Here is a 20208-nt window from a genome sequence, read left to right as displayed (position 1 = left end):
GTTGGCGAAGGTTAACATAATAATGTTGTAATATTTGTTTAAAAAGTTATTTGCAAATCTAGTAAACCAAGAGTTTGGCATCTTGGTGCTGTGCTTATAATATTACCCAAATTTACTAACAAATGTCATTGCCATGCTTCAAAATTTTAACAAGACTCATGAATACCTTCTCCGATTGTCTAAACAAATAGCCCAACAGGATCAACCTTAAATAAGAAATAAGCACGAAATGAAAAGGTCTTTTCTATCACACGCACTAGAATGTTAAATCTTTAGGATCTTCAATGATCTTTGCTAGCGTCTGCAAGAACTGTGCAAGATCCGCCCCATATATTACACGATGATCCGCTGTAACATTTACCTGCAAACCCAACCCATGTAAGCAATATGTGCAAAAGACATAAATGCCCTTCTCATGTACAGCAAATGCAGCCTAAAAGTAACTGTGTGAACATACCTGCATCTGGCTCTTCATGCCGATTCGACCATCCTTGGTGGCCACAACAGTCGGCTCAGATGCCCCAACAGCCATGATTGCACCCTGCACAAAAACATGATTAAAAGAACATATGATATGGTAATGTCCCATAGAGCTTGAGGTTAAATATGGAAACTCACAGTTCCTGGTGGCAAGATGGCATCAAAGCGATCCACTCCAAACATTCCAAGGTTGGAAAGAGTAAATGTACCTGCAACAGATTAAACAAGATTTGATGAGACCATAAAAAGGATAATATTTGTGACAAATACTTGAAAATACGCTGCTATATTTCTTATATTTAACCCACAATACTATAACAAAACTTGGGAACACAAGAAAAGCATCTGGAAGTTGTTTAACATGAAAGGGTAAGAGTATTTGACTCTATAAAAGCATAGAGGACATAAGAGTACACAGATGTATGTTTCAAATGATTGATTATCAGAAAGTTTACCTGTGCTGTACTCTTGAGGTTGCAACTGTTTTGCCCTGGCCTTGTCCACTAATTCTTTCCACTTTCTTGATAATGAATATATATCAACCTTTAAAAAAAAACAATACAACATAAAAGTAAGCATCCATCAAGTAAACTAAGGTGCTTTTTTTTAACTTGCTGGACTTCATGAGGACAAGACTTAATCCAGTAAGCTATGTATGAGTATTCTTTTTGACTTAATTCAGAAAGAACAACTTAACATAGAAAGTCAGAAAAAAAAAAAAAAAAAAAAAAAAACCTTTCCCCATTAAGTACTAACTTAATGGGGGGGAAAAAAAAGTTCACCTTATCAGCATTCTGAAGCACGGGAGTAATCAATCCACCATCAATTGCAACTGCAACAGCAATGTTGATATTGCTGTTGTATGTAAAGCTCTTTCCATCTCTACAACTTGAATTCACAACAGGGTGTTTAGCCAATGCAAGCGCTGTAGCTTTGGCTAACAATGCTGTCATGGTCACTCCCTTTGGTTTGATCTACAAATTTACACGTAGATAATGATGGTAAAACACTTGGAAACATCAAGAAAACAAGTAATTAGAGCCACAATTAGCACTTTCAACAGGTTCATGTAAACTCCAAGTGCACAAAGATTCATTCAAAAATAAACCAGAATGAACAGCAATCAAATGTTGAAGATAACAATCGATTAAAGCAATTTACAGTTCTAATAAGCTTCAAAAAGTTACCTTTTTGTAGAGAGCGTCAAGAGCATCAGTTGTGATTGTATATCCCACTCTGAAGGTAGGAACTCCAAGACTCTCAACCATGTTCCTACTGACAGCACCCTGCATTGTAGTAAACGGAACAACAGAACCCAATTCGACCCCTGGAGCTGCAGAAATCGGCTTAGCTGACTCAGCCGCGGCAGCAACGGGAACAGCAACAGAAGCAACAACGGCAGCCTCTACATCCTTGGCCACAATCCTGCCCATTGGTCCGGTACCAACCACGCCACTCAAATCAACATTCAATTCCTTCGCAAGCTTTTTCGCATAGGGAGACGCGACAATCCTCTTGCCTCCATCGGAAGCCGGGTGTGTCGAAGCCACGGCCTTCACCGGTGCCGCCTTCACTACAGTTGCGACGGCGATAGAATCAGGTATTGTCGTTTCCGCTGGAGGAGGTGAAGGAGCAGCAGGTGAGGATGAGGAAGAGGAAGAGGATTGTTCTTTGGCTTTGGATATAGCTTGGGCGATTTCGTCTTCGGTTTCGGCAAGGAGGGCGATAGCGGAGCCGACGGCGGCGATACCGCCTTCTTCAACCATGATGGCAGCCAAGTAGCCATCGTAGAATGTCTCGACATCCATATCGGCTTTATCAGATTCTACAACGACAACAGACTCGCCTTTATTGAGCTTGTCGCCTTCTGATTTGACCCATGAGACGATCTTTCCTTCAGTCATGGTGGAGCTCAATGCGGGCATGAAGATCTCTCGGATCTTGGCATGAATTTGGGATTTCCGGGAGGTGGATTGTGTGATTGAAGGTATGGATTGACGGCGGAGGCCGCGAGTGGTGGGAGTGAAAGAGGAGTTGAGGAGTTGAGCCATCATTGATTGTTAAGAAAAGGCAGAGAGTTGGATCAACAAATGCAGGGGAGGTTTTTATGTATGAAATGGTTCCTCGAGAGTATCGAAAGAGGGCGGAGGTCTCAACGACCACCTTACCGGTGGACTGGTGATGAAGTGTATGTAATGTTATCGGTTTAATCGAATCACCAAATTCGCACCATTTACGCTTTGTTGTTTAAAAATTGATGACACATAATGTATTCAGTATTTTATTTGTAAAAATAATGCTATTATTTATATTTTGTATTTAACTATTTTTTTATATATAAATTATTATTAAATCAATATTTATCGTTTTAGAAAAAATATTATTTTGATTGGTTATTGTAACTCTAACCAATTTACTCTTTAAAAACATTATTAATGTTTTTTTGTTTATTTATTTATTTATAATGAACTAATGTTTACTGTTTTTTTGTTATTCATTTTGGACTAATAATATACATTTTAAATGTACGTGTCTCAACACTTAAACACAAATAATAGACCTACAAACTTGAAACAAATGAAACTACAAGCCGATTTTTTTAATGGTATTTAATTAATTGTTTTTGCATTTAATAGTAATAATTGCAAAAAATTAAGTTTAATGGTATTCTTTTTGTTAAAGAAAAAAGTTATTACTGATATTTACCTTGCTACGTAACATCCACGTGCCTTATTCCTTTTTTTACAATATTACCAACTAAACCTCTTATTATCAATCTGTTAAAAAAAACTCTTATTATCAATAACAATAATAGTAATATTGTAAAAGTTTAATGATAGTATTACAAATAAAAATAATAATAATAATTTAATGATCGTTTAGTTTGTAAAAAAAAAGTAGTAAACCCCCAAATAAATTTATTAAAAATCACTTAAGATGAGTACACGGTGATGAACCAATTTCTTATTTTAGGAGTCCTCGGCAAATCAATTGACCAGATGGTTACACTTGCAGGTGCAGCAGGGTGAATGTGATGATGGTGGTCGTCCTAGAAGCTCGTATAGCGATGGGTATGTGTATGGGTGTTCATAATCCGACTACTCTTCGCTCAGCTCCCTCTTTCAGGCGCACGAAGCTCCGAGCCAGACCTAGTGCTGCCCTTATTGCTTCTTCTTCTCGGACAGAAGGTCGAACAGTTGGTGGGCTGCTGTTGCAACCAAAGCATGACCTAAACGAAGTAAAGGGAGATGATGATACTGTTAATAATATCATCATCAAGAAGAAGAAAAGGGTGTTCTTTTTGGATGTGAACCCAATCTGTTATGATGGTAGCACCCCGAGTTTACACTCTTTTGCTCAATGGATTTCCCTTTTCTTCTCCGAAGTCAGCCTTACAGACCCTGTTATTGCCGTAAGCACCGCCTCTCTCCATTACGTTTCTATGCCAAATTTTAGGCCCAACATGCCAATTGTTTTATCTCAATGAGAGTTTGGTCGTTTTAGATAACTCAGTGATTTAAGTCAAAATCTTTGGATTTTAAGGTATCTGAAAGACTTTTTGGAAGCAATCTAATCAAATATAGCTCTTTTTTCTGGCAGAGAAGTAGAAGAAGTGCACTGGAATCTTCAGTTGATTGCTAAGCTGCTGTAGTACTTTATCCATATGTTTTAGTTGATTTCAGCAATAGTTTATGCACCCTTATGAATATTGAACTCATTTCATTATTAATGGAATCTCGCTAGGCTGCTGTAGTACTTTATCCATTCAACAATCGTCTTTTCTATCACAATAGATGCTAAGAAACTTCATCATATCCTTACAAATAGCGCCAACTTTTGTGGTGGATGCTAGATAATGAATTTATGGTAGTACTCTATAACCAATAAGGGGCGTTTGGTATGCAAAATGTCTTGGAGTTGAATTTATGTAATGTGTCTCAAGTAGCCTTTTGTACTAAATTACAAATAAATAAAAAAATATTAACAAAGACTTGTATTACTCATATTTCACCTTTGTAACACATATTTCATTTTTTGCAGGTTATTGATGGAGAAGGAGCTCATGAATATAGGAAACAAATGTTACCTTCATATAAAGCACACAGAAGGAAATTTTCACCATGGGTATCGGAATCAGCAAAAGCTCCAATAAGAAGATCATATCAACTAATTTCAGATACCCTTACAAAATGTAATGTGCCGGTCAGTAATCCTTTGTGATAATTCCATCACTTTTAACAAATATTACTTGAATTCCTTTTATTAAAAAGTATATGAATGATAATGATATGCAGGTTGTGAAGATTCCTGCTCAGGAAGCAGATGATGTTGTTGCTACACTTGTTGAACAAGTTTTGGAAATGGGATACCGTGTTGCTATTGCTTCTCCTGATAAAGATTTCAAGCAATTGATATGTCAAGATGTGCAGCTTGTTATGCCTCTTCCAGACTTAAAAAGATGGTCATTTTATACCTTGAATCACTACATAGCTCAATACAAGTGTGATCCACTCTCTGATTTAAGTCTTAGTAAGCAATAGCATACACTTTCTCGTGTCTCAAAAAATGTGTCTACATTTGATGATTTGAATCATGAATTCAAGTAGTCCAATTTAGATGGAATTGGAAAGATTGATTACACTATTTTAAAGAGGGTATTTCTATCGTTTTTTACACAAATCTCTTGTTTTTTTTTTCTTGTTTACAGGATGCATTTTGGGTGATGAAGCAGATGGTGTTCCTGGAATTCAACATTTGGTGCCTGGTTTTGGCATGAAAACTGCCTTAAAACTTATAAAGAAACATGGTTCATTAGAAAATCTACTTAAGGCTGCAGCTGTAAGAACTGTTGGGAAGCCCTATGTCCAAGATGCCCTCACAAAGTATGCTAGCCACTTTAGAAGGAACTATGAGGTTCTTTCCTTGAGGAGGTAACATTTCATTTTCATAAGAAAAAGTTAAACGCAAGAAATAGCAACCTACTTTTATTACTTTTTTAATATAGTCTTCTACTTTTATTTATTTCATTTACAACATTTCACTTTGAAAAATCTTCCCGATTACAACATGTCACTTTGTTGCTATATTTTGCATTTAGCCCAAGGGAAAACAACCAGATGATATTCGTTATAGAAAACTGTCCTACAATAACTGTGGTTTTTAATGCTTTGAAATTATTTGTATTGTAGGGATGTTAAGATTAGGGTACAGGAAGAGTGGTTGCACAAGAGACACACAGAGAATGATTCAGAAACTATATCAAACTTACTTGATTTATTGAGGGAAACTCGTAGTTCTAAAATGTTAAAGAGAGTTTAGTAATTGTGTCATTTAGATTACTAAACTATAAAAATCAGAATAATAGGGAGATTGTTTAAGTAGTAATTGTGTCATTAAGGTTAACAAGTGATGAGCTAAATCATAAATCAGATAAAAAGAGATAATGGGATTGCATAGCAGCAGAGGCGACCAAATTCTTGCAATTGGGAGCCACCTCATCTTCACTACTTGAAGTAGTAAAAGGGAGTGTTGTATTGGTGTGTTTGATACCACTTGTCGATAAAATGAGAACAAAGTTTACCATAGACAGGTAAAAGTACATCAAAGTGAAAAGCTGCAAACCTATCCATATCTCCAAATGCTTTGATGGTATGAAAATAACACATCCAATCACAAATATATAATGAGATTTAACAATAATAAGTAAAGCAATAAAAAAATGAAGACATGCACACCGAGATTTATATGAAAAATTCCAAATCATAATAAAACATAGGTGGAGCAGACCACTCAAATATCCACTAGTGATGATAATGTTTACAATACAAGGTAATTGGAGAAACGATAAATATTTGGGTTAAATTGATGGACTAAATAAGAGAAAAATAAGGTGCTGCATCTAGAGTTTAATGTATTAATCTCACACTCTCTCACTAAACAATGGAACCAAACAAGATCTGTTTTATCCCGTGTGGTAAGTTATGCGCATTAGGCGTAGACTTGTAAAGTCATGAGCAAGCCACCAAAATCCTTACGGGGTCATGATACTATGGGTAAAACACATTGATCATACATCATCAGCTATGTGTTATCTCCAATCCAATGTGAGATTGACTAGAACTTGTGATGTAGTGGCGAGCACCCATAGACAATCACATCTAAAATTTGAGTTTTAATCCTTGAAATGTAAAGGCACCATCCAACAACTACACAAGTGAAATGTAAATGTACTCCAAAATGATGTAGGGAGTAGTTAAATGGTCACTATGTCTTCAAATGAATTCTCAATTTAAAAAGTCCATTCAATGAAAACTCGTCTAAAGCAACACAGACCTTGGGGATCCCATTATAAGGGAGGAGGTTGACATAATGACATGAGCAAAATGATACCTACCATAAATGGGGCAAACAAAGGGAAAGTAAGCCAGGAAGAAGCAATATGACATATACATGGATGCAACATAAAGAAGCGTATGAATTCGATAACCTGCAAAAGGGGAAAACCATGGGAGTAAGTCAAAGATAATAGTAAAAAAAAATACATGAATAATCAATACTAGCATATACGCAAAAATGGGTGTAAATAATAAAGATAAGAGAACAAAATTTGGGGTGACAATTCTCGACACAACATGAACCTCACACAAAAATAAACGGGTTTGAGTTGAGATTTTTGACCCACCAACCCACCGCCAAATAAATGGGTCATGTTTGGGTTGGTATATAGGTTCACGGGTCAACCCGCCAACCCGAATCTGACCCACAAACCCATATAACTAAACGGGTTAGACGGTTCGTGCTCGGGTTGATGTTTCCAACCTGCCAACCCGTGACACGAATATTTATCTGGGTTACGGATTGATGCATTCTGACCCGCCAACCCAAACCATACATGATTGCCACCCCTAAACAAAATCATAAAAAGGGCGAAGCTACCCATCAACCTGAATGTTTCACTGTAAATCAAAGTTGTACTGTAAATCCAAATCCACATCAACATCATCATTTCTGCTACTTTCATCTTCCTCTCGTGGTCCTTATTGGATGACTAACATTTAGATTCATACACCATTGCATACCTAATAGCTATCCTGTAAAATTTACTCATAAGATTTAACGATACATTTATGTAACATAAGACTCTCAAGGTCACTCTTCAATTTAACCAACCAACTTTTATGTGATGTGAGAGGTTTACCTCCACATTCCCTCCTTTAGAAATCATAGCCTCAAATATTTGAAGCTCTCATTCGTGAAAAGAGATAGCTCCGAAAAACTTACATCTATTCCTTCTCCATTCATCTCCCCACTTAAATTACATCAAAGATACTTTATATTATCAGTGTTGATTCATAGCTCTTTCTCTAATGTTTGCCTCCATGTTTCCAGTCAAGCATTCAATTCAACACTAGATTACTAGATTCGGCTAGTAACTCAATATCATCAACAAAAAAACATGCACCATGGTACTTCATGCTTGATCTTGCTAAAGATCTCGTACAAGATCAAGGAGAAAATGTTAGGGCTAATATACAAACTCTAATGTTAGCATGATTTCAGCCAAAGAAGGGTGTGTGTCTCCGACTGGAGTCCAAACATTGGTCATATACCCAGCAACATATATCGCAGACAGCCTAAATTTGGTCATATTCGGCAACATATATTGCGGATAGCCTAAAGTTGATTGGTATTTTTTGTTGAACTAATTAATGAATTTACTAAAAAATTGTTTTTAATTTGGAATTTAAGCATTGCAAGGATGTACTGTTCGGATTAGTTACAAAAATGAGTAAAATAACCCTTTGGCGAATGGCTTAATTCAATTGGTTAAGGAATAACATTCTTGTGGTTTCGAATAAACAATCTTGGCAATAGTGGTATGGGGGTTTTCTTCCAGCTATAACTTATGCGTTTTTTGATCTTATAAGAACATTGAGTATCCGATTTATATCTTATACAATGGGTGTAAGGTTGTATGGTATGGGTTAGTTGTGATTGTGGGAATTCCACATTTCGGGATTTGGTATAAAAATAGCCAAAATAAGGAGTGAATAAACCAAAATGACTATATTTTAAACAAATATAACAAATAAGCATCTATCTCGTAAAATGGTAGATGTCTTTTGAAAATCATAGGCCAAAAGAATATTTCGCAAAACTTTGTCTTTTAAAAATCATTAAAAAAAAAAAGACGGTAATTTTGTGAATAAAACTTGAATCATCAACGATTTTTTTTAAATGTTTTTGTGAATATTATTTCATATATACCAACTTCTCTTTCTAATTATGCAACACTGCTTATTTTGGTCGTTTCATAGAAAAACAATATTCATTTTCCAATAGTCCAATCATAATTCATTTTCTTGTACACTTTTACCAACATTCCCAAATCCCACCCATCAATCAAACAATCTCCCCAAATTGCAATTGCAAAAGAATAAAATCTCAGAAAACGAGAAATAATTCATCAAGATCCATGAAGAAACCAAGCACCAACGTCCTCCCACACGAAACCCCAAACCTGAGAGACCATTACACTATAGGAAACAAGCTCGGTCATGGCCAATTCGGCACCACCTACCTTTGCACCGAAAAATCCACCGGGATCGATTACGCGTGCAAATCCATCCCCAAACGGAAGCTTTTATGCAGAGATGATTATGATGATGTCTGGAGGGAGATTCAAATCATGCATCATTTGTCTGAAAGCCCATGTGTTGTAAGGATCAAATGCACTTACGAAGACAATGTTTTTGTTCATTTGGTGATGGAGTTATGTACAGGTGGTGAGCTTTTTGATCGGATTGTTAACAAAGGGTGGTATAGTGAAAGACAGGCGGCTAAATTCATGAAGACGGTTGTCGAGGTGGTGGTGGCTTGTCGTTCTCTTGGTGTTATACACCGTGATCTTAAACCCGAGAATTTTTTGTTCGATAGTCATGAAGAGAATGCACAGCTTAAAGCCATTGATTTCGGGTTGTCCATTTTCTACAAACCAGGTTTCTTTCTTTCTTTCTTTCTTTTTTTTGACAGATTTCAAATCCGTTTGGTTGATAAAATCTTCTAAATTTCAGGAGAGTATCTGTGTGACCTGGTTGGAAGTGCATATTATGTTGCTCCAGAAGTTTTGCATAAACGTTATGGCCCGGAAATCGATGTGTGGAGTGCCGGGGTTATTTTTTACATATTATTATCCGGGGTTCCACCTTTTTGGGCAGGTTAGACTTTAGTCTGAAATTGCGGTTGTTACACGGGACATGAATGACATTAACACCGAACCGAAAAATATTGAACTACAATGAGTTATTTTTCCAGGAAACCGATTTTTATGATATACTAGTTTTATGTTTTATGTGATTTGGGTTTCAGAGACGGATTCGGGAATCTTTAAAAAGATTTTAACAGGACAACTCGATTTCGAATCGGAACCATGGCCACAAATTACCGAAACCGCTAAAGATTTAATCAAAACAATGCTCGATAGAAACCCGGAGCAAAGAATAACCGCTCATCAAGTCCTACGTGAGTGAGTTCTAAATTCTCATATTAAAATTATTACCACTCCACTCTCCCTCCACTGTGTTATTACTGCTTTTGAATTGAAAACCAGATCACCCATGGATCATGGATGACCAAGTTGCCCCAGACAACCCATTAGATTCTACGGTTGTATCACGCCTCAAACAGTTTTCCGCCATGAACAAACTCAAAAAGATGGCTTTACGCGTACGTTTACGTTTTTTTTCATCTTTCTTAATAAATAATCCAACATTTAGCTTTAAATATTTTTTTTATAAATGTTTCTAGGTGATTGCGGGAAGGCTTTCAGAAGAGGAGATCGGTGGGTTAAAGCAGTTATTTAAAACGATTGATACAGACCATAGTGGGACGATAACATTTAAAGAACTGAAAGAAGGGTTGGCTGGAATTGGCAACAATGTAATGGAATCTGAACTCATGGAGCTTATGAATGCGGTGGACACCGATAACAGTGGGACAATTGATTACACTGAATTTTTAACAGCAACACTGCATTTAAACAAGATGCAAAGAGAGGAAAACCTGCTTGCAGCTTTTTCTTTTTTTGATAAGGACAACAGTGGGTATATAACACAAGATGAGCTTCAACAGGCGTGTAGAGATTTCGGTTTACAAGATGTTCCATTGGAAGAAATGATCAAAGAAATTGATCAAGATCATGTAAGCATGCTAGGATTTGGGGGATTGGGGTAAGGGTATTTACGTCTTTTTTGTTGTAATTTGACATTGGTTTTGCGTGACAGGACGGACGGATAGATTATGGAGAATTTGCTGCGATGATGAGAAAGGCGGATGGAGGGATTGGAAGCAGAACGACACGAGGAACTCTAAAGTTTGATTTAGCAGAAGCTTTAGGAGACAGTCACAGTAATAAAACACAAGATTAACTCAAGAAAATCATCCTGTTTTTTTTTTCAATTTTCTTTCGGTGTTGCTAATGTAATGTGTAGACAATACCTAATGGATAAAATCATAGAATTGCAAAAATACCTGATGAGATTGGTTTTATCTTAAGATGCCCATAACTTGTGGATGGCTTGCAGCTGAGTGAACTCGGTGGCCTTTAAAGATAACCGGTAAAGGTCCTTGAGTTTATTGAGATCTCCAGATGGCAGGGTGCTTTGTTGGGAAGTTGGAATAGGTTTCTTTGTGTTAGTAGGAAGAGCTACTGCTAGCATGCTCTTTAATGTCATCTGTAGCTGACTCCAATATCTTTTGTACACATTAGAATCGTCCTTTTGTAATGTGATTTTGTCTACAGGCACCTGGCGTCCTTCAAGAAGAGTATTCAGAGCTGATTCCAACATCTGCAAAAACATCAAAATTAGTTAATAAACTACCACATGGCACATGCTATTTCTTTTTTACTTAAAAGGGAACTTAATACAGGTGTCAACATACCGGATAGGCGTTAGATGACTTAGCCAAGCTACATAACAAAGCTGCCCTCTCAATCAAAATGGTCAGAAACATTGTAGAATGCGTTTTCGGCCCATAAAACTCCACAGACTTGAGCCAATTCCTCTCAGCCATTGAGGAATACTGTTTCACTCTTTGGACCACACTATTTTCACCTTTCAAAACACTACTTTTCTTCAAATCAGTCTCCAATAACCTCAAACAACAATCCCTATGGTAACAAGCAAGCTGAAAATATGCATACGCAGCCTCTTGTTTCCTTAAATCCCCTAATAACTCATACATTGACAAAGCCTCAGTAATCGCATCATTCGCTGAAATCTCATGTTTCCCGAATTCCAATTTAGATTTATAAACTTTAGCTGTTGTATTTTCTCTCGCTAAAAGCATTCCAAGCCTTAGATATGTATGAGCAAACTGTGTGTAAACTTCATTGCTAAGATTGCTAGAAAGGACACTGGATTCTTCACCAACACTATCGACTTCTTTCTTTGCTGCTCGATAAAATTTAAGTGATTCACAATACTGTGATTTTGCAGCTTCAAGATTCTGGTTGCGAGCATTGTTGAAAATTAAATGATCCATCTGTGATACAATCTCTTCAGCTGCTGCTCTTCTTCCATGGCCTAAATTACAGTTGATTAAGATAATGTTATTATGATCAGAAACTTGTTTGAATACACTGATAGCTTCAGAAAAGGCTTGTTCGGCTTTTGTAATTTCCTTTCGCTCAAGTCTCATTCGGCCTAATTCATTGCATACCCATCCTTTCTTCTTGAGAAGAGATTGTAACTCGGTCGAATTACTAAAATGCCCCTCTAAACATTTTCGGGATTCTTTATAACAATGAAGAGCAGTAGTTAGATTATGGTCTAAATCTTTATGGTTAGAACAGTTAAGGTATTTGAAAATGCCACCATTATTCTCTTTTGTCTCTTTTGAATCGGATTCAGTCTCTTTGGAAGGTTTTGCCACGTCAGATGAATAAGATAAGCTCTTGGATCCGGTTTTTTCAGAGGGTTTTCTAAATGAACGAGTGTTTCCAGTACTACTGCTCGCACTACTCCCGCTACTGGCTCGATCACTTTGGCAACTACAGTTAACCAATGAGCAAGAAGAGCAACTCTGGTTAAACTTCCCGAGTTTCTTCTTGAGTCTTTCAACCTCCTTTTGAACTTCTGGTGACACTTTTAACTCTCGAGCAGGTGGTTTCTCATTGGGTTTCTTTAAATGTAATTCAACATACAGATCTCCAACAAGTGTCCATGCTTTAGCCCAGAAAAGATAATGGGCGACTATCGATTCGGTTTTGTTTCCCGTATTGTGGATATCAATCTCTAATGAACTCATTGAGGAGATGAATCTTGTGTCTTCAAGATGCTGAGGCATCGACCCGTAAATTAAGCATGCTAAACGGACAACTTTGAAGGCTTGTTGGAGTTGACTGTCTTCCATGTAGGCTTCTCCTAAAGCAAGATAAGATTCTCCAAGTAAAAGAACAAGTTTCCATAATTTATCATCGAGTTTTGATGTTGGAAGCCATTTTCGAATGTCACAAACTTCAATGCAATCGGTGTCACCACATGCACAAACAGAGAAATCGATTGGTAATGGTGCACTGTGGTCGGGTCTGTTATGGGTTCCTGAGCCTTGTAGCTGGCGATTCCATCTTAGAGACTTGATAGCTTGAGAGACATGGTGTATTGCTGCTAGCTTTGAAGAGATTAGATCAACATTATGTTGAATTACAGGGGTAGATGTAGGAGATAACTCAACAGTTTCGTAGTTAGAAGTTGGCTGGATTATGGTGTCTACTGATTCGGCCTCGTTTGACTCCAAAAGTTTTGTGGATTCAGGTGCATTTGTTACGTTTTCATCCTCTTTGTTGGGATTGAAACTTTCTTGGGTTATTAATTCAGATATCCCAGTGAAGCATTCATCAGACTCTTCTTCGGCATCAACTACAATAACTTCTGATGTCAAATCCAGATCTTCATCGTAATCCAAAAGTAGTCTTGCAAATTGTTCATGAGCAAATGCGCGTACAACCTGTTGATTATAATGCAGTAATAATTAGTTTGATTGATATTGGATATGAAGATTACTAACTACGCATATATCACAGGGGAGTTTGGTTTGTGAAATGTTCTGGAAGGAATTGAATTCTGTCACGCGTCTGATTGGCAGGAAATGGAGTAGAATTATTAAGCAAAAAGGTAAAAGCAGATGAAAGGCGAGATGCTTTAGTCGTAAAATTCTAGGGTAGAGAATATTCGAGTATTTTAAACAAAACTGATGGATTTTAGGATGTAATGTTGGAATCCATGACAAAGGATTTTGTGACATCTGACAAGATCCATTTCTGTACCCATTTGCAACCAAACGTGGGATTGGAATGGAACTGAATTCCAATTCCGGACAAATCCCATGGAATAGACTAACCAAACGCCCCTTAAGATGATACACTTATCAAACAAAAGTGTTACCTACCAGTTGATCTGGCTGATCAAGGAAATCAAGACATTTCTTCAAGAACCTTGCACACCTTGCCCTGTTATGAGGAGACTGCAGAAGAAAAAATGTATTAGAAATAAGTAAATCCTCTATTTACTATTGTATATATATATATATATATATATATATATATATATATATATATATATATATATATATATATATAGAGAGAGAGAGAGAGAGAGAGAGAGATGGAATAGAAACCCCACCACAGAAAGTGAAAGCCTGTGAGCAACACGATAGAGAAGCGCCCCTAGTGAGAGTAAAGAATCACTTCTCCCTCTATTAATTAAAGAAGGTATAAAGGTAGGGTCATCATCACAGTTGTTGGTGGCATGACTCTTGGGAATAACAGAAAGATCAAAAAGTTGAATGTTATCCTCGCCAGCATTTTTGTACAGCTGTACATAACCAAAAAAACAATCAAAATACTAGCAAATTACCATAATAAGAAGCTAATATGTGATAAACTAGAGCCAAGAAATACCCAATAAGCTCCAGGATCTTGCTTGCAATTTTCTTGAAGGAACCGCAAAACCGAATGTCCATTTTGTCTGACAATATGAGGATGAAAAGCAGGAGTCCCATCTTCAGATACACCCTTGGAAAGAAAAATATCATCCGTTTTCAACAGCTCGTATCCCTGAACAACACCATTTTGATGGTAACAGATGGCTAACTCAGGTACACTTGCCATCACATTATCAAGCCAAGCTTCAAGCCATGTCAATGGAGTAACCTGTCTAGATACATCCCACAAGTGCAAACTCACTGCAACGTATTTCTCATTACTGAATATAAGCAAGTCACTCCCCAAAAACATGCGCAAATTATTGAATTTCCAAAAAAGAACCCTCAAGAATCCATCACGATTCACTCTTCTATACATATCTGACTCTTGCATTGAGGATCTTGACTTTTCTTTGACTTGTGTTACCTTTTTAACAGCATCATTATCTTTGTTTCTTTGATTCTTCTTCCCTCCCCATAAAAAACTATCTTGTTTCCCTTGAGGATACTCAGAAGTTCTATTTCCAGGCAGGAATGATGAATTCAGCCGCTCCTCTGGCTCGGGATTTTGAGTTGCAGGACAATCACATGCTTCCATCCGGACTGAATGCATAGCAAAATTCCAAAATAAAGACTTTTCTGCACATTGTGACTGCTTATGTCTTCTAACCAGTTTTTCTCCCTCTTCAACATCAGGCCTGCAGTACAAGAAGTTATTAAAAAAGTGTTACTAATAAGCGGATTGTGGTGAAATTCGATGGAACTGAAATTTGTGATTCCATTACCCTGTATTTAATACAAGAGACTGTCCAATACGATGTACTGCAATCGAGAGTCGAGCCCTGGAATAAGGGATTTTAAATATTTGCTTGAGAATGTCAGCTGGAGCAATAACATCGATTTCATCTTCGTACTCTGTTAAACCAGATACAGCAAGGGCTTCTCCTTTCCTTCTAAGGTTTGATGCAATGGTGCCACTTTCATAAGGCAAATCTAATAACAACCACAGCAAGAAAAGTTAAGAGATCATCCCTCTATATGATGTGCCATACACTCATATGCATATTAGATCAAAGTCTTACATTGCTAATTCAAAATAACCTACACATAAAGATGAGAGAACAAGAATGTGGTAGGCAATTTCATACAACCACTTGAACCTTCTTTTTGTATTAACGAATTGCATCATTTAGAATTGAATTGAGGCATGAGTTTTACTGTATTAATATTCATGTCCAGACACTTCAGTTATGATCGGATCACACGTTGAACTCATAAACTTTACAAAAAAACTAGTCCTAAGCTGCATCTAAAAATATCTCAAATTGGTTGTGTGTCACATTCCAGTGCTCAAAGTAGCGAAGCAGGCCAATAACCACCCTAAATTGACGAACTCAATGTAGGAAGCTATTTGCTGATCGTAATCCTAACAGTATCGAATGTTATCAATAGGTTTGAACATATAAGCCAAGTAAAACTATACCTCCACCGGTCCTAGAATGAGCGGCAACCATCGGGAGAACCTTTTCTGGAATATTTGGCCGAAACGGCAAAGTTTTGAGATTAGTCTCGGTCGGAATCACCCGATACCGTGGCGCTCCCTCCCTGAAAACAATTGGCAATGGTCGTTACAACTATAATTGATCATGTGCAAAAAATAGGGTTTCAATAAGGACTGATCAGATTTCTTACGCTGGGGCAGAAGGAACGAGAGCAGAATCGAAAGCGGTGAAAGATCTATCAGTAGAAACAGGGATAGAGCCGCAGAGAAAACCAACCGGTGGTTTTGCCTTCACGATTTCTAGTTCACCGACGCACTGAAGCTCCGGCGAGCCTTCTCGACTCGACATACTTGCTTGCGTTACCAAACACCGATACAAAGAACACCTGTCCAGAATTTCAGAGAAGGAATGCTGCTGTTGTTATGGGACTAATTTGTGGCTAAAACCCTTTAACGGGTAACCTGCGTATTAAATGGGTGTTGCTATTTGGGTCAAAAACACACACCAACCTATATATTCACACCAATCTACCACACCATCTTATATATTAGTTTTACTTTTTAGGTGGAACCTAGGGCGAACAAAAATCGCACCGCAATTAAAATTAACCGTATAAACCGTAACCGCAATAAAAATCGATGGTGAGATTTTCTGTTTTCCAAACACCACAAACTTGCGGTGCGGTGCGGTTATTAGTTTTCAAAAACCGCAAAAAAACCGCACCGCACCGCATATATTATATACAATTTTTTTATTAATTATTAATATATTAAATATTAAAAATAAGACAAGTTTTATGGATGAAAGATGGATAAAATATTAGAAGACAAAAGTGTTGGTTTTGTTATGTTTAACTTTGAAAAATTGTGAAATTAGACAATTTTAAGATATTTATTGTTAATTACTATTGATTTGACGTTTTTAAAATATTAGTTATTTGTGGTTTAAGTTAATTGTCTTATACCTTATGGTTTTTTATTATTACAAGTAATATGTTTGAACTCTTAAAACCGTTTGAGCTCTAAACTTTGGTTAAAAACCACACAAAATAACCGCACCAAATCCATGCGGTTAATAACCGCAACACAAAAAAAACAAAACCGCACCGCAAAAAAAACCGTCTAACCACACCGCAAAATTAACTGCACCAAGCGGTTTTGAAAATGAATTAACCGCATTTGCGGTTAGTGGTGAGGTTTTGGCTAATAACCGCATCGAACCGCACCGCGCTCACCCCTAGTGGAACCTATATATTATCTTTACTTTTTAGGTGGATGATGATAAATTATTATCATATAATTATGAAAAATTAAATATTCTTCTACTTTTATTCCTACAAATCTTTCTACCCAATTAAATGATTAAATGTGTCATATTATTATATTAAAATATCATTAAATGAACATTAAATGTTACACATGTCACTATTTAATTAGATAGAATGATTTGTAGGAACAAAAGATAAAATGATATTTAATTTTTCATTAAATATTATTGACTTTACTTTTTAAATCATCATCACAATATAATTATTATTTGACCAACTTTTATTAATAGTTCATTATTACCTAATCAATAAATTGTTATTATTTAATAATTACATTTTTTACCAACTTAATTAATATTAATAATTTTATATTTATTTTTTTATTAAGATAAAAAAACAACAATAATATAGTTTTTATAATATAATAACATAAATAATATTATAAAAAAATAAAATATAAACAAAATTTCAACAACCTAATATCATTGATATTATAAATAATATTATAAAAAAATAAAATTCGAACAAATCTTCATCATTTTTTTTAAATATTACATAACAAAAATTCGAGACAAAAATAAACAACAACTAATCATCTATAGTCATAAAAGATCTTTCTGTAGGTCTGAGTCGCTTATAAAATTCTAGACGCGACTTATACATAGTTTGTCATTCGGCTGCGGACGGGTCTTTGTGGCGGATCCATAATGTTGAAATAGGATGCATCGGGTACTCTCCTTCTAACTTTACTATCACATAGTGATTTGTGTATACAAGTGCAAATGTAAGGACACGATGATTTTGAAACTCACTATGACCCCTCCATAAAGGGAAAATGTTACAGGGCCCACTGTGGTCAAAAATTGGACAATCACACCAAACCTGTTGGCTATCTGGATACCTTTCTCAGGCATAAGCATATAGTGTTCTGGTGGTGTTGTCCTATCCGTCATGAAGAAAGACAATGAATCAAGTGCTCCATCGCATCCAATGAAAACTCTAGAATAGTCTTCCTATGAATTCAATAACTCGTCATACAATTGTTGGCGAATGAAAAGCCACTCATTTTCATCATACCCGAGACAAACGACTACCGATCGAAAACCACAATTTCCATCACCCATTACATTTTGTATACGCGTGATGTATGGATGAAATATTGATGGAATTTCCTTCAACAATGAACTATGTTTCATCGGTGCTTCCTCTTTCAAGTCAAACTGGTACGACCATTGGCATGTTGGTTCCTCATTCAACTCAAACTGGTACGAACATTGGCCTATTAGTTCCTCTTTCATGCCCATGAAGAATGAACTATGTCTAGCTGGTTCATCGTTCAAGTCAAAGAATGATGAATTATGCCTAGTCGGTTCATCGTTCAAGTCGAAGAATGATGCATTATGCCTAGTCGGTTCATCGTTCAAGTCGAAGAATGATGAACTATGCCTAGTCGGTTCATCGTTCAAGTCGAAGAATGATGAATTATACCTAGGTGGTTACTGATTCAAGTCTTAACAACTGTATCGGTGAGGAGCTTGACTTTGATGGTGACCACGCTTCACTTTTGGGCGTCCACGGTTATTTTTCTTAACCGAAGGTTCATTGATCATAATTTTTGAAGGATCGATTATCTCTTCCATCTTTCTTATATAACTGTATTTGACATGATCTGGTTGATTGTTGAATTTTTCCTTCCACCTTTGCATATGATCATCAACATTAAGATTTCCATAATCCACAAATACACAAAACTTAAAATCAAGCGTTCTCCAAAAAATACCAATTGAATCCAACGGAATAGGTGAACCTATAGTAAAAAAGTCAAAATGTTATAAAGTGATTATACATATAAAACTTGTCAATTTAATACAATACATTTGACATACCTGCATCGACATACATCGCAACTTTGTGAGCGCATGGTAAACCAAAACATGCCCGTACTTGACAGCCACAATTGTCAGGAGTTGGTACAAATCCTTTTAACCAATGAAGCTCTTCTACGATTTTATCCAAAGCATGCTCTGAAACATGATGTCGTAGTGAATTGAATATCTCATCCTTAAACTTTGGTTTACAAATGATTATGCTCCTTGTGAAACTCTCTATGATAGTTGTGTCTTGTGATTGTACAACTGTTTCAATAACATATATGAATTTATCCAAATCACGTTTTCGAGATGATAGGTGTTTTTTAGCTTAGCGCTAGCTCTCAAATTTATTTGTTGTTAAATTTCCAAAATTGGTACTTTTGTCGGTCCACAATTATACAAATTTGTCGGGATACTTCTCCAACCAAGTATTGTAAAAAATACCCAAAAACAACTAAAATGTGAAGAAAAATCAAATTAGTATGATTGAATGAATAATAATTATTAAAGAAATTAAGAGTTTAAGATATATATATATATATATATATATATATATATTAATGATACCTGGATCTTTGGACAATAACGATTGAAGGTCTGCATACACTTGCATGTATGCACTCGGTGTCGAAGATTCGACTAATTTCTTCCACATTTGATGAAGAGAACCCCAAGTCTTATCTGATTTGATGCGTTTCCTACAATGCTTTTGTTATATCGTTGAATATATGTCACCTACAAAGTAAATGATTACTTTGTGAAAAAACATCTTTGCACGCCTTCATCAACGCCAAATCTTTATCGGTGACAATGACACGAGAACAGAAAGAATCGTTAATCGTCAATTTCAATCAAGTCAATGCCCACCTGTAGTTGCTTGTTTTTTCACTATGCATGAATGTGAAGGATATGGAAAACGCCAGTCTCGTAGAAGTGACTCAAAAAATCTTCAGAAAAAGAAGATTATACTTGTTTGTTTTGTATGTAGCATTCATCAACACCACATACAGAAATGCTTGCCACATTGTAACGATGTTGGGTGCATAAAAAACTACTCCTCTAACTCGTTAGTGCTCTCGTTTAAACGATAATCATAATTATACCC

The 20208-nt window shown here is 36.3% G+C and overlaps 4 protein-coding genes across 7 annotated transcripts; 2 read left to right on the top strand and 2 right to left on the bottom strand.

Annotated features, from left to right (window-relative positions):
• Positions 1 to 46: 46 nt before the first annotated feature.
• On the bottom strand, positions 47 to 2711 carry EMB3003 (2-oxoacid dehydrogenases acyltransferase family protein). The gene is made up of 6 exons (XM_079066390.1): positions 1668 to 2711; positions 1263 to 1454; positions 936 to 1023; positions 619 to 689; positions 458 to 541; positions 47 to 361 (listed from the first exon to the last, which is right to left on the bottom strand). Exons 1-6 carry the CDS (start codon positions 2532 to 2534, stop codon positions 257 to 259), a joined length of 1407 nt encoding a protein of 468 aa, XP_078922516.1. The 5' UTR covers positions 2535 to 2711; the 3' UTR covers positions 47 to 256.
• Positions 2712 to 3432: 721 nt separating this feature from the next.
• Positions 3433 to 6063, top strand: LOC145132165 (5'-3' exonuclease family protein). Its single transcript, XM_079067172.1, has 5 exons — positions 3433 to 3892; positions 4522 to 4683; positions 4776 to 5010; positions 5189 to 5411; positions 5670 to 6063. Exons 1-5 carry the CDS (start codon positions 3515 to 3517, stop codon positions 5797 to 5799), a joined length of 1128 nt encoding a protein of 375 aa, XP_078923298.1. The 5' UTR covers positions 3433 to 3514; the 3' UTR covers positions 5800 to 6063.
• Positions 6064 to 6243: 180 nt separating this feature from the next.
• On the bottom strand, positions 6244 to 16408 carry LOC145127935 (erythroid differentiation factor-like protein). 4 transcript variants are annotated; one of them, XM_079063152.1, is made up of 9 exons: positions 16156 to 16408; positions 15947 to 16068; positions 15249 to 15456; positions 14441 to 15161; positions 14163 to 14354; positions 13930 to 14004; positions 11422 to 13488; positions 11011 to 11327; positions 6244 to 6967 (listed from the first exon to the last, which is right to left on the bottom strand). In XM_079063152.1, exons 1-8 carry the CDS (start codon positions 16311 to 16313, stop codon positions 11031 to 11033), a joined length of 3840 nt encoding a protein of 1279 aa, XP_078919278.1. In that variant the 5' UTR covers positions 16314 to 16408; the 3' UTR covers positions 6244 to 6967; positions 11011 to 11030. The 4 variants fall into 4 exon arrangements, with proteins under 4 accessions (XP_078919278.1, XP_078920342.1, XP_078920974.1 ...); XM_079064216.1 differs by having other exon boundaries at positions 6244 to 6870; XM_079064848.1 differs by lacking the exon at positions 6244 to 6967 and adding an exon at positions 6989 to 7571.
• Positions 8957 to 11019, top strand: CDPK2 (calcium-dependent protein kinase 2). Its single transcript, XM_079065884.1, has 6 exons — positions 8957 to 9479; positions 9555 to 9698; positions 9850 to 10002; positions 10091 to 10206; positions 10288 to 10680; positions 10764 to 11019. Exons 1-6 carry the CDS (start codon positions 8957 to 8959, stop codon positions 10905 to 10907), a joined length of 1473 nt encoding a protein of 490 aa, XP_078922010.1. The 3' UTR covers positions 10908 to 11019.
• Positions 16409 to 20208: the final 3800 nt, after the last annotated feature.

This window comes from Lactuca virosa, chromosome 1 (genome assembly GCF_052849685.1).
Source record: "Lactuca virosa cultivar CGN04683 chromosome 1, Lactuca_virosa_CGN04683_v6, whole genome shotgun sequence".
Classification (NCBI taxonomy): Eukaryota; Viridiplantae; Streptophyta; class Magnoliopsida; order Asterales; family Asteraceae; genus Lactuca; species Lactuca virosa.
This window is presented reverse-complemented; position numbering and strand designations above follow the sequence as displayed.

Coding starts and splice junctions, on each gene's coding strand:
- EMB3003 (XM_079066390.1), bottom strand. CDS start 2,534: ATGATGGCTCAACTCCTCAACTCCTCTTTCACTCCCACCACTCGCGGC. Junction 1,455..1,667: donor TTGACGCTCTCTACAAAAAG/GTAACTTTTTGA, acceptor GTAAATTTGTAG/ATCAAACCAAAGGGAGTGAC. Junction 542..618: donor CCATCTTGCCACCAGGAACT/GTGAGTTTCCAT, acceptor GTTTTTGTGCAG/GGTGCAATCATGGCTGTTGG.
- LOC145132165 (XM_079067172.1), top strand. CDS start 3,515: ATGATGGTGGTCGTCCTAGAAGCTCGTATAGCGATGGGTATGTGTATG. Junction 4,684..4,775: donor TTACAAAATGTAATGTGCCG/GTCAGTAATCCT, acceptor AATGATATGCAG/GTTGTGAAGATTCCTGCTCA. Junction 5,011..5,188: donor ACTCTCTGATTTAAGTCTTA/GTAAGCAATAGC, acceptor TCTTGTTTACAG/GATGCATTTTGGGTGATGAA.
- CDPK2 (XM_079065884.1), top strand. CDS start 8,957: ATGAAGAAACCAAGCACCAACGTCCTCCCACACGAAACCCCAAACCTG. Junction 10,003..10,090: donor AACCGCTCATCAAGTCCTAC/GTGAGTGAGTTC, acceptor ATTGAAAACCAG/ATCACCCATGGATCATGGAT. Junction 10,681..10,763: donor AAGAAATTGATCAAGATCAT/GTAAGCATGCTA, acceptor TTTGCGTGACAG/GACGGACGGATAGATTATGG.
- LOC145127935 (XM_079063152.1), bottom strand. CDS start 16,313: ATGTCGAGTCGAGAAGGCTCGCCGGAGCTTCAGTGCGTCGGTGAACTA. Junction 15,457..15,946: donor TCATTCTAGGACCGGTGGAG/GTATAGTTTTAC, acceptor GGTTGTTATTAG/ATTTGCCTTATGAAAGTGGC. Junction 13,489..13,929: donor TTGATCAGCCAGATCAACTG/GTAGGTAACACT, acceptor TATAATCAACAG/GTTGTACGCGCATTTGCTCA.